General features: G+C 38.4%; 1 protein-coding gene across 1 annotated transcript in view; it reads left to right on the forward strand.

Annotated features, from left to right (window-relative positions):
* Positions 1-13,858, forward strand: part of RAD54B (RAD54 homolog B) — a 71,274-nt gene that overhangs the window by 32,213 nt on the left and 25,203 nt on the right. The window contains exons 4-6 of the mRNA XM_074554995.1: positions 7,266-7,466; positions 10,660-10,947; positions 13,303-13,465. Coding sequence (XP_074411096.1) covers positions 7,266-7,466; positions 10,660-10,947; positions 13,303-13,465 — 652 coding nt within the window. The remainder of the gene's footprint in view (positions 1-7,265; positions 7,467-10,659; positions 10,948-13,302; positions 13,466-13,858) is intronic.

The following is a 13,858-nucleotide window of genomic DNA, read 5'->3' on the forward strand; positions in this document are numbered from 1 at the left end:
TTTTTTACATCACAGAGAAACTCCAGAAGGCATTCAAGCAAAGTGCAGTCCTTTAAGATATTCAGCTTATCTAACCACAAGATTTGACTATCTGTCCTTGCAGCCTTGTCCATCCCACACCTTTTGCAATTTACAATCAAGCAGTGCAGGGATGGCAGAGACAACAGCGGCCTTTTTTCCTACCACCATTCCTGCCTTTCCAGCAGTTCAGTTCTCTGCGCTGAATGAACAAGAGGTCCCATGGCAGTGTAGTGCAACATGCTTTCTCTGAAGACTTTATCATGGATATTTATGCACAGTGGGGCAGATCAGATCATTGGAACACCTTATTTTTGACATCTTCAAACTGTGCTTGACTTCACAGCCTTAGAACTATTCACTTGATGAAGATGGGTCATTGGAGTCGTGGGCAGATGGGTGGCATAATTTCTTACCATAAGGCTGTTAATCTTTTGGGTTTTGGAGCAAATTAACATTTCTAAAAAGATTATTCCATATAATTTGGTATTTTCATCTATGTAAGACAGGGTTGAGAACCTTATCTTTCCCCTTTAAAGTAATAAATCAAATTACTGCAGTAAAACGTCACTGAATTCAGTGTACAACATTAATATCAAGGCATGCAGTGGTTTGCCCAGTGAGTTTTGCCCAAGTTTGATGACAGCAAAGAAATTGAAAGACAGATAATTTTTTGTGTTGAAGAGCAGAAGGTACTGAGGGGACTTCGGGGAAAATGATATGATGATTCAAGCTCTAGCTCCTGCTTTGCCTATGTGGACTTGTCCACTAAAAGATATTTGTCTGATTCTGGGTCTTCTGCTGGTCCTAAAGTCAGAATTGATTTGGGTTTGTCTTGCAGGGAATGATCTGTGAAATGGATCTGGTTCAGGAGCTTAATTACCTCCATCTCTTACATTGCATCTAAGCTTTCCATTGCAGCCTTGTTCCTATTCCCATTCCCAAAGGAGCAGCTACCAAACCTGAGTCTGCCCTGTTTACCAGGATGTTGTGTTAATGTGAGTGCCCTTCATGTCTTTGTGCAGTCAGTGCCCTTCTGTGCCCAACTGCTTGCCATTTTTTATGTGACAATACCGTGTTGTCTTTAGTTCGTTTCTTCTGTTGTCATTTTCCACTTCTGTTTTCCCTGTCCTTGCCTAATCAGCTCCTGTTCTCATTTTTTCCTCCCAAGTTGTCCTGTGATTTCCCTCAGTGTTTTCCAGCTGTACATGTTCCTAGTGAATCTTGCATTTTGAGGGTCAGAGATGAGATGCACTAAGTTGTTTTTTTTTTTTTTTCACCATCTCCTACTCAGAAAATTCTCTGTCTGGTCCTTGACTCTCGTACTGGACCCCAATCCCAATAGTGGTTCTCCCTAACCATCTTCCTAACATATCCTGTTGTTTTCTTACTCTTTTACTCCCTGTCTGGTTCCTAGCCTTTCCCTGCATGCTCTGCTTCTAGCTTAGACTTCCAGTCTTTTACCCAGTTGCCAATTTTCCACTGGTTCAACCTCAGCCTTCCTTTCCAGCAATAGTCTTTCTTGTTTTCAGGCTTCATCTCCAAAATTGCTTTTCCTTGTAGCTGGTCCGTGTCCCTTCTGCCATCCTTACTTGTTTGGTGTCAGGAGGGGGGAAGGTGTTCTGAAGGAGAGGGCCATGGAAAAATTCTCTGCTGGAATTGTGGAAGAAACTCAACTTTGGTCTGAGAGGTGAAAGCTGTGACTACAGAGAAACCTGTTCTCAGCCTCAGTTAGACATGTCCAGTGTGTAATCCTCAAGAAATTAAGCTGTAGATACTGTACAAACTGCATTTATTTCTAAGAGATTTTAGCTTTCAGGAATGGAAAAAGTTTTAGCTTAGCAAAAAAAAAAAAAAAAAAAAAAGTGTTATCTCCTCCACAGATTTTTAGATTCTTTGCCAGAGCATTGAGTTAGTAGAGCTTCTCAAAGAAATGAGTTCATTGTGGCTAAGACTGGATTAATCTGTGATTATTTTTCTTATTAACAGTGATTTTTCTTTCACTGCCAGTTTTTATGAACATTGTGCATGTGTGTGAATATGTGTGCTTAAATTGAGACAGCTAGCATGGAAGATGTACTATGGACTCATGGAGGCCTGGCAAAGTTATTAGCTATGAAGACCTGGGAAAGTTATTAGCTTTGTAAAATAAAATCTGTTAAAGGAAATCCCCATAGTATTGCATGGTCAGGAATCTAGTTTGATTGGCATTTCAGATTGTTAAGAGACTTTGAAACAGAAGTTTAAAAATATTAAATTTTTTATCATTTGCATTTTTCTTTAAAAATAATTTTGGATTTAGAACAATTATGTGTTTTCCAAAGAAAATATTCCTACTTGAAGAATCAGTCTTTAGGTGAATTTGTTATCTATACTCATGCATGAGAAATGCATTACAAATGCATTTTGTCTTGGAAAGAGAGGTACAAAGCACTGGCTTGTAATCAAATTACTCTGAAATGTAATCCCAACTGTCATTGATTCCTGGAGGTTTAGGGCAAGCCAGCTTGACTCTTACTGTTTGCACTCCTCCTGAGGTCTCACAGAAGTGCCATGGGAAGAGTTATTACATTTTTTTTTCCCATCTTGGAGGCACACTGATATACATTTACATGCTAGCATAGTATTAAGTTTATTATTAGACTGAAATAGCTTTGCAAGTGAAAGATAATGCTATCTGACTCATAATTCTTTAAATATGCCTGAGATATCTTCGGAGTGTGACATATAGATCTTCCATAGGCAACTAGACATTTAACTGCTGTGTAAATGTCTGTTCTCAAAATGTTAGAAATTAATTAAGGAACTTTTTGGTTGCTTCCTCAGCTCAGAAGGAGGAGATGGTGCAGGCTCCATGGAGCAGACTGATGGCACCTGAGCAGAGTCACTGCCAAGGCTACAGCAGAGCACTGGCATTGAGTTTGGGCTGTGGTTCATTCAAAGCCTCAGTCTCCTTTTACTGCAGTTCAGATTTTTTTTATTTGCCTCCCTCTACTTAATTATTCTTTAGTGATACAGAGTTCAACTTGAATCAAAATTGTCTTCTCTAAGCTGTAATTTTTGCATTGTGCCAGTACTTTTGATTGAGAAGATTCAGAGCAGTTGAGGGAAAACTCACCTGTTGTTTCATACGTGCTTATGTCATGGAAGTCCAGATGTGAAGGTGATGGGTAACACAGGACCCATGGTTTGAAAATCACCCCAACCTAACAGTAGCTGCTACAAGAAAGATGGGCAACCTCCCAGCCTCCTTGGTCCAAGCTGCACATACCCCTTCCCTGTATTGGCTGAAGTGATGGGATTCATTGGGCTGGCTTTCCTGCAGCTGGTGGATGAGAAGCAGAGCGGGAGAGGGAAGGAAAGGTGAGCTCATGGCTTTGGCAGCAGGCTGCACTTGGATGGGGTTAAGACATCCATGAAACCACACCCAGGCCAAGGTGCCAGTGCTGGGCTCACTGGAGTGTGTCCCTCTGGAGTGTGCCCTCTGGAGTGTGCCCTCTGGAGTGTGCCTCACTGGAGTGTGCCCTCCGGAGTGTTCACTGGAGTGTGCCCTCTGGAGTGCTCACTGGAGTGTCCCCTCTGCAATATTCACTGGAGTGTGTCCCTCTGGAGTGTGCCCTCTGGAGTGTGCCCTCTGGAGTGTGCCTCTGGAGTGCTCACTGGAGTGTGCCCTCTGGAGTGTGTCCCTCTGGTGTGTGCCCTCTGGTGTGTGCCCTCTGGTGTGTGCCCTCTGGAGTGTGCCTCACTGGAGTGTGCCCTCTGCAATACTCACTGGTGTGTGCCCTCTGGAGTGTGCCCTCTGGAGTGTGTCCCTCTGGAGTGTGCCCCCTGGAGTGCTCACTGGAGGGCTCCCCTCGCTCCTCAGGGTAACTCATGCGCTTAAGGTGCTGAGCCGCAGTGCCTGGAAATGGACCCTGGGGTTACCCTGGGGACTCTTTCACAGTGCAGCTGCTTTCTTGCTGCTTTGGGAGTCACCTAATGCATTAAATCGATGCATTTTCTCTAAATCCTGCTCATCAGAAACTGGTTAAACTGGTTTGCCATTGGAATGCTCCCCGTCCCCTCTCCTGGATCCCGTCCCGATTTCTGTAAATCATCACCTTCCTGAGGCTGCTGAAACTTTTCCTCATATCAGTGAGGCTATGGTTTATATCTTGAAACCTAAGCCCTTGTTTTCTCAACCACAGAGAGAAAGCTTTATTTGTGGGAGCTTTTCAAAGCCTTGTTAGCTGTGTCTTTAAAGTTCCCAAGCCCTTCCTTTAGGAGGAAAGCCATGCCCCTTGCTGCTGTTTCTTCATGGTTAAACGAACCTCACTGCCAGGCTGGGCTTTTGGCTGCTTGGGAGAGAAATGAGGGAGCATGATTTCCTGATGTTTCTCATACCACAGGGTATGCATGGTTGCTGTTACTTATTAGTTTCACTCCAAACTCATTAACAGCAGAGCCCAGAAGGTACAACTGCAGTTTGTCTTCCAGGGTCTCAGCAAATCCAGTTTTATTTCAGATACTGTCTATGGTCTCAGAGCAGTAAGTGGTTTCTGTTGAATCCACTGCTCACTGTACCCCTATATCAAACACTGAACTTAGTTCCTGTGCATAACATACCATTCTCATTTCAATTCCTGAAAAGCTCATGACACTGTAGTTACTGAATTTAAATATTCTGCTATTGCACTGTAATAATCTTTAAAGTTAAATAGGTGTGAAGCTGAATACAAACAAAACTGATAAGATAAAAAGAATGTTGAATGCAAGCACCTAATCAGCATTGCTGGTGAAAAGGTTTAGGTTTTCTATGCAAGGAAATTATGTGAAAGATAATTTTGAGAGGATGTAATTACTTTTACATAGAAATGTTAATAAAAAAAAACGACCTTACATTTTTATCTGAAAATATACTGTAGTTATTGGCAAAAGAAAGATAATTTATGTGGCATAGAAACAAATTGTTATTGAATATTTCTGTAAACAGAAGTTATGGTAATTCAGAAGACAAATTGAGGGAAGAAATCTGAACATTGCAGAAGCTATAATTTTTCATTTTCCCCATAGAAACATGGTAGTATTGCATGTAATATTGGTGCCCAGTTTGCTTCTTACTGGGGACAGGATGCTTTGGAAATCTTCAGCAAAAGTCACTATAACAAAAGGCTGTTAATTTCCAACTTTGTTTCTAAATTATTTGTGTTCTAATTATTTTAAATTAAGCAGGGATAAGAAAAGTTTGAACACTTGTTATTGATTTCAAAGTTAAGCTGCTGGTAATTCAGATAATACCATCCAGGATGCCCTGAATAAAAGAGCAATGACCATAACACAGATCTCAGGGGTCACCAAACTCATGTGGCAGGTCAGTGAAGGAGACAAAGAGGTGGTCATTTGTTTATGGATTGCCATCCTTCAAGAAAGAAGAAGAAAATCCTGCAGTAAAGTCTCCAGTTCTTGCAGTAATAGTTTAAAATCTTAATATAAGGAAAGTTGTTGTTGAATAAACTAAGAGAATCATTTTGAAAAACAAAAAGAAAACCATCTTGCATTTATCTGTTGAATCAATTTACAATTAGAAGCTCAATGTAGAATAAAATTCATCTTTTGCAAGGTACAGGTTTCCTGTCTTCCCCCCTCTCTCTTTCACTTCTCTAAATCTTACCACTTGTGATTACTGAAGATCCAATGGAGCCTTTTAACTCTTTTACAGAGCTGCAAGGATTTTTTTGTTACTGTTTGGTTCATTTACCAAGATTCATCTACAAAGAATCCCCTACATTTCTTTGTTATGAATATGTTCCATATTCTTATCCTTCTGTGAAATGCCAGTGTTCAGTAGCTGCTCTGTTATTCCTTGGAGATGGGGACACATCTGCTGCATGAAACTACAGATGTTGGCTAATGCACCGAAGGAACATCTACGTATGGAAAATCCTGTCTGCTGTAGACATTGTGTCAGCATAGAGTTCTGTACAGACAATACAACTTCTGGGGTGTTTTGGAAAGAATATTCAACTAGATAAATGCAGCATTTTTAACTTAGATAATACCTTTTTAGTAAACACCAGTCTGAAAAATTGAACTCATTTTAGATGTGTAACTTAGGACTATTTTGCAGTTTTAGGAATATTGATGTAGAAGTGGTAAAGCTGCTTCTTTGTTGGACTGTTACCGTGAGCAAGAATTTCCTCTTGCTGCTTCTCCTTTAAATACCAGAACACTTGCAAATTTTGGAAAAGTTAGTCTGTGGCATAAGTGCTTTTTTGTAACAGATTTGTATAGTGTTGAATCCCAGATGGAATCAAAGGAGCAAACCTATTTAAGATTTTAACCAGCATGCAAGGGTATTTTAATGAAAATTAGTCTGATTCTCCTTTTGAAGCTGTGCATGTGCTGAAAAGGAATGCTGCAGATATTCCTTTAGATAATGCTGGTGACTTCTCTACCATTACTTGTCTCAGATTGCTAACTCTTGAAAGCATGTGTTTATTCTAAATCAGTGTTATAATCAACTGCTGTCTGTTCTGTTATCATTTCTTAACCTTATTAACCTAAATATTGCTTATTAATATTGACATCCATGGCACTTCTAACTGGGTAACTGCTGACAAATATAAATCAATCTAAGCCCAGTTACAGTGTTTGAGTTGGTGCATACTCAAGAGATGGTCTGATTCAAGATTTGCACAATTAGTTATTTTTGAAGGGTGCAAGGAAAGAAGTTAAAATTATATTTTGTATTATTACAGTTATGGTTATTCTGCTACTTTGTACAGATGACTTCAGCTCCAGATCTGGTTCCTGGACTCCTTTGTTCCCTTTTCTGAGTTCTGTCTTCCTGTGCTTGCTTTCAGAACATTGCCCAGCACCATCTCACGAGGACCCTGTTTTCATTTTCTCCTGTGATCATTTCCCTTTTGCTTTTTTTTCAGCCTTTCCTTTTATTCTTTTTCCATTCTTAACATTTTGTATATATGTCAAATTAGGAGGTCACTTACTAATGCAACAAGTAATCTTATTTCCCTGGAAGTACATACTTTCTGAAACAATGTAATGTTGTTTTGTTGTTTTTTTTTTCAGGATTGGTCCTTGTGTGGTGTTCTGTCTCAATCCAAATTTACCATAAGGAGAGGAAATAGACCACTTTGTTTATATAAGACGAAATTTATAGATTGGTCTTGATTTTTTTGAAATGCAAAAGACTGTACACTTTATTGGGAGAACCTGAGATATTCTTTGTTATTTTATTTCCCTTTTAGATGCACTCTATTTGCCAACATCAGGGACTGCAAAGGAAGAAGCAGCTCAGGAAGCACCTGACTGCCTTGTGAAATATTTCAGTGTCGTGTGGTGTAAGGCATCAAAGAAAAAGCACAAGAAGTGGGAAGGCGATGCTATTCTTATTACAAAAGGAAAGTCAGTAATATTGAAAGATATGGAAGGCAAAGACATTGGCAGAGGTACTGTAGAATTGCATGCTTGCTCAAAGGAACACCTGGCAGAAAATCATTGTGCTTTGAAGTAACAGAGACCCAGCTCTTTAGCTATTTCAGTTCTTCATACTAATGGTGACCACAGGATGAAAAAACAGTGGAGATTTTGGGTTTGCTTTTGGTTTGTCTTTTTTTCTCAGAGTGGGGGGGAGACTGCAAGACAGCTTTATATTTATTACATATAAGGCAGATGCATGGGGGAGGCTGGAGCAGGCTGAATAACATAATTCACAGAAACACCAAATGCTAGTCCAAAGGGAGAATCTGGAAATCAATGGCTGTACTAATTCAGCAGCGATGCTAAATGAGGGATGAGTAGTTGATTTTGGTTGCTCACATAATATAGAAGGGAAGGAGTTAAAATTTAGGGAAAAGATACAGGTAGTTTTCTTGTAGATATCTTGGTCAGCAGTAGGGCAATCAGAAATTTCAGAAGTTGGACCTTTATTTTTCAGCCTGTCAAACAGCTAAAAATATTATGTTTGTTGGAAAGACAGGCAAACAGCAAAATTTTCCTGCCCAGCCAAAGTCAACTGTGTAGCAATTTTTAGTCTTGTAGTTTTAGCAGCAGCTGCTGCTGTAAGACATAGTTTGGGTTGATATCAGAGTTAAAAATAAGACTTGCAAACCATAGGCTGCCATCAACTTGGAGCAGTAATTTTTTACTGAAAGCAAAGCAAGAATTAACTTTGCTAATGGAGCCAAAGATATTCTGTAAGGGAGTAGGATTGGACAATGTTTTTGCTAAGCATAATTCGATTTATTTTAGGTCAGAGATGGCTTCTCTGCTCTTTTGTTACAACCATGACATTGTGATCTCATGACATTGTGAGCCTTGTTAGGACCAGGCAGTTTTGATTTGCAAATCAGTCTGTGACTTAGAAGTTAATTTGAATTTATTTATAGCAAAGCAATATATGTACAGACTTGCTTGTTTTTGAAAAAGGCAGAGTGAAAGAGAGTAATGCCTGGAATGCATCAGCCACCACCCTGTTGTTCTTCTGTTTTTTCAAGTCCTGTCTTCTTGAATTAGCAGCAAACACAATAGAAAAATGAACATTGTGATTTTCTCTTAAAACTTCACTTAAAAAAAACTTAAAAGTTTTTTACCATGTTTGATGGTGTCAGAGAGCACAATACCAATGTCATTAGTGCTAACTTGCCCATTCAGAATTGCTTTCAATTCATATTGATTCTAAGAAGATAATACATGGACCAATTTAAGCAGTGTGAGTGTTAAATTTCTGCAATTATTTAACTCACTGAGTGAGAAGGAAAGGTCCAGCAGTGGTGCTTGCCTCCAAAATTGTATGTAATACTGGGAAGTTTATAGTGTGCATGAGCCCTTGGGATTATTATTTTTAAATGGGAAGAAAAAGGCAAAGGAAGAATTTTTCTTTTTTTCCTTAGGCTTACCAGGGCAGGATCAAGGATGGCACAAGGGAACCTAAAATCAGCACAGCTTATAGCTCATTTTTGAGGCAGCAGAACATCTTACTGTTCTCCTCTGCAATGTCCTAATTCCTTAATAATGCATTGCAAAGAATTTAGGACGTGCTCTCTTGTAAATTGCAGTATGTTACAGAAACGGTTATTTCTGGCAGCTGCATAAACAGTTGAGCTTTGTAGTTTTGCTTTTTGCCTTCTCAGTTTCTATCTACCCTTAAAGCCCATCCAGTATTAGAATTAGACTCTTCTGACCAGAACCTGCACAGGGATACACCTGTATTCAGTGTGTTCAGCCTGAAGCTATGCAGAGGTAATAACAGAAAACAAAAATGCAGAGCCAAGAGGATCATAAATGCCCTCCCTAAGCATCCTATTTAGGAAGACACATGTATTCTTTTGTGTTCAGGCATCTTCAGCTCTTTCCTGAAAGCAAGTCCAAGTTTCAAGAGCCAAACAAGGTTCACTGTGTGCTTTCTGAATACTTCCAGAGGAGAGGAGGAGAAGTGTCTCCCTTTCCCTTTTGGCCAGACTGTTTTTCAGCACGTGCTTAGACTCTTAGACTGTGAAACACCTCGGTATTTTTTTCCTCTTAAAGGAATTCAGATACAGAGCTTCACCTTCCAATCTTTCACATTCCTAGAAGCAGCAGACCCAAGCTTTGCCAACAGTTTCCAGGAGTCTTTATACTTTATATATGGTGTTTGATGGATAAAATGTGCCTTGGGAGGCCTTGCTTCTTTCTTTTTTCTTCATAGCTGAGTGATTTAACTGCTGGTCTACACAATCTTACCTTTTTTTTTTTGTCTGAGGTTTTTTGGTTTTTTTTTTTTTTTTTTGTGAGTTTGGTTTTTGGTTTTTTTTTTTTTTTTGGCCTCACTAAGGATTGAAGCCTGTTTATCCAAATTTATACAAATTCAATAATTGAAGTAAAGAATTCTGAAACAGAGGTGTGGCTTTGACCTCTCTGAGTTAAGAAAATAAATTATATGTCCTCTGATTCTTATGTGAGAGCTTCAACCAGTAGACTGCTATTTAAAAGAAGGAATCCCCACTCTTTCCTACACTGTTCTCTTAAAAGGAAGTGGCAGCTGTAGCTGTATTTTGTAATGACACCAGCTGTAGCTGTGTTTTGGAATTGCATTTGTAGCTGCAGTGAGAATGCCCACCTGACCAAGCCTAACAAGTTTTGAACTTAACTTACTCATAAATCTTGGCAATAATCAGAACATGTTCCAGAGCATATGTAGAAATGAAGATTTCAGAGGCATCTGAATCTTTAAGTGTAAGAAAACTAATGTAGAATTATTTAAAAAGTAGAATACACCGTTTAGATCAATAGCAGGAGGGGTTAGGAGACTTCTTTTGGGGGCATGAAAAAAAGGGAAAAGGACTTAGGATGGTTATTAAGGGAAACTTCTGGATTTTACCACATGGAGCTACTTTTTAAAAGCTGTCTTAAACAGTTGTTTGACATTCAGTAGACTTGGTTGGTGATGAGGATGACTGAGTCTTTGCTCATATACTTTGCTAATTCTGATTATTAGCACTCACATGTCACTCTATTAAGGAGGGAAAGGCTTTATGTGGAACAATTAAATGTTTCAGAATGAGTAACTTTTTCACAGTTTTTCCGTCCTGCAGATGAGTACTGGTTTTAAGGAAATAGTACTTGCTGTGTTGTCCTAATTATTTTATTTTTATGTTCTTTTAGGTACTGGATATAAAGCTAAAGAGTTAGACAGCCTTGATGAAGGTCAAACACTGATGGTTGGCGGAAAAGAAATTGAAGTGATGAGTGTAATTTCAGCAGATGATTTCAACAGTGGCAGGTGTTTTCAGGCTGGAATAGGGACTCATGAAACAGATGCATCTGCATTATCTCAAACTAGTACAAAACTGTTCTGTAAACCATTCAAAAATGTCTGTCAACCCAGTACTAAAGAGAATATGCTCAGAGATTCCCAAAGCTGCAAACCTCGCCATGATCCAAATGCCACAAGTAAGATTGAAATTTTAAAGTTTCTTTAAACATCCTCTGACTCTCAAAAAATATTGATTGTGTAACCTCAATGTATTACTGAAGTATTTCTGACATGCAGTACTATTATCTAACCATGCTAGGATTTTGTCATGTGTGTTTCTAACAAGTAAAATACTCTACACTGAACCAAGTTTTTCATAGTTGTTACAGATGGCTATGGAAACAGAGTAGTTTCTAAGAGTTTTGCCGAAGACAATGTGTTTACTGATCATTGAAACAATCTGACACATACTAGGAGTTCTAGATGAGTTCCAGCTTCCCACTGGGGTCAGTGGCATACAGCCATAATGTGACAGCACAGTAATTGCAGTGGAGGATCAGCAATAGAAAAGTTGTGCCACTTTGAGAGAATTGCTTCTGTCAATGCCTGATCCTTCACAGCCAGTGAGTGTAACTAAAACTCAACCAGATATGTTTTGGAATAAATGTTTATAGTTTTGTGCTGAAGAGCCATGAGAGTTCACATATTGTACAGGAGCAGGCTGGTTAAGCAGTTGTGTAAGTGGTGTTGATTATTAGGCAGAACTGTTTTTTGTCTACAAACCATATAGGAGCTATATTCTGCTGGTAGCTCTGTCTTTCAGATGGAAGATAAAAATGAGCATAAAAAAATGTTGCTAAGCAGAGCTGTGCTTATTTAAAAAAACGCAGCTCTTTTTCTATATTCTTACTGTAATACCTCCCTCTGAGTTCTTACATCATTTCCTGATACTGTGAGACTTCTGGAAGCTGTTACCTGGCTGCTATGTAAATAAACAATGAAATCTTAGTCAAGTGGTAATTATAAAAGAGCATCCTTATTAACACCAACTTCTGGTCTTAATTTAGCCTGATTACATTTTATCTAAGAATGTTCCTTCCTGAGATTGCAAGATGATGCTGCATTAGCATTCTAACTGAAAATCTGACCAAAGAAGGCCAATATATTCAGCATGTAAATTAACAACTTTGCTGTTTCTGCACTAGTTTGTTAAAGAGTTAAAAGTATTCTAGTTGTCTTCTGTGACTCGTAGTGAATTTGAATACCTTGTATCATATTTTGGGAGCTCTCAACACATCAATGGGTTGGGCTCTCAGGCTTTAGGTTTGCTTACACAGGAGGATCATTCTATTTAATGCCTGATTGCATTAACTCTTGCAGAAGTTACTGAGATACTTTACAAGACCAGGACCTTGATATTGGAACAGTCAGAGGTTTTCACTTCACCATGATGTCTATTATTATAGTTGATTAAAATGCAGCTTCTACAGAATGGAAAGCCAGCCGAACGGAGCACAGTGGCAAAGATATAAAGCTACATCTTCCACATACAGTTTTTAAGCTTTTAGTCCAGTGTTTATCCAAGTCTTGTTTCCTCCTCATTTTCATGCAGATTTTTGTCAGAAAAGTTATCTGTTTGTTTCCACTGGCTTTTAAATATATGCACATGCAATTTGATTTAATCCATCAGAACTCAACCCTTTGTCAGTAGGAAACAAAATCTCCCTGACTGATATAAGCCTTCAACCAACCTATTCCCATAAATAAATTATCAGTATAGGTTTACGATAGTGACATAAAAATACCAGAAGCCATAAATTGCTTTCTCATTCTGTCCTCTGACAATACAGTTTTTCAGTGAAGGTATGTAGCAGCAGCAGGAGCAACCCAAGAATAGACATTGTCTAGCAAAATCATAATGTTTGTAAACTGATTATGGCAAGCAAAACTGTTATTTAGATGTTGCTCAATATTTCATTCTCTCTTTGCCTCTGCATGTCTTCAAACCCTTCAATTTCTTTTATTCATGCACTGTGGCAGTCTTTGTCAGCTCACACTCAATCCTCCCTTATTTTTCTTTAACAAATCAGTGGCTGTTTCTTGGGCAGGGAAGACTTTCTGGGCTACTACAAGACTATCCCCTTGAAATATATTATTTAGAGTATTTAGATTTTATGTAGGTCATTGTTTTTTTTCTTAGATTTTTAATTCAGAAGTATTTTGGAACTTCTTCTAATTTAACTCTATGAATTTAACTTTATGAATTCAAAGTTATCAAGCAACTTTTATTAGGTAGGCAGTTTCACCTCATCCAAAAAAACCTCCTCATATTTCTCAGTTTATCATCTTTACCTTTGAGAAAAAAACTATTTGGAAAGCCTCTTTAAAAGAATGTTTTTTTGGAGAAGGCAGTCTAGGTACTTATAAATGTATTTTCAGTCTGAGAATGGTCAATATAATAAACGGTATTTTTAACAGTAATTAAATCATTGACTTTAATAAGTTTTGCTAACAGACTAAAAGTAATGCTTGATTATGCTTTGAACTTGAAGATTCTCTGGTTATGCCACGACCAAATGCAAGTCATCAGTGGATGTTCAATAAGGCCGGTTTACCTGTGGTGGATGTAGTTGTAGATCCTTACATTGCAAGTAATCTCCGCCCACATCAGAGAGAAGGAATTATATTTCTGTATGAATGTGTAATGGGAATGAGGTAAGGTAATAATTATCCTTGTAGCTTTTAATACCTATAATATTTTCCTGCCCATGTTTGAAATGTGACATCTTGGGAAGTGTTGAGCAATTTTTCAGTTAATTAATGTTAGTAATTTTCTCCCAAAAGCGGCTGCGCAAGTTTTTTCTGACCTAAATGTAGCATCATACTTGCCATGACTTTGCCAGATGTCATGAGAAGTTAGTGCACCGAAAGGCCTGTCATTTCTACGTACCAAATTTTGTAAATACAGATATAATCAAAACCATGCTGAAAAACACTGTTTTCTGGGGTTTATATTTCATAATTCAAAATTATTCATGTAATTTATAATTCTGGCATTTAGAATAAAAAAGATGTTATTTCAACCTGTTTCAAAAAATACAGCATTGT

Source organism: Zonotrichia albicollis, chromosome 1 (assembly GCF_047830755.1).
Source record: "Zonotrichia albicollis isolate bZonAlb1 chromosome 1, bZonAlb1.hap1, whole genome shotgun sequence".
Classification (NCBI taxonomy): Eukaryota; Metazoa; Chordata; class Aves; order Passeriformes; family Passerellidae; genus Zonotrichia; species Zonotrichia albicollis.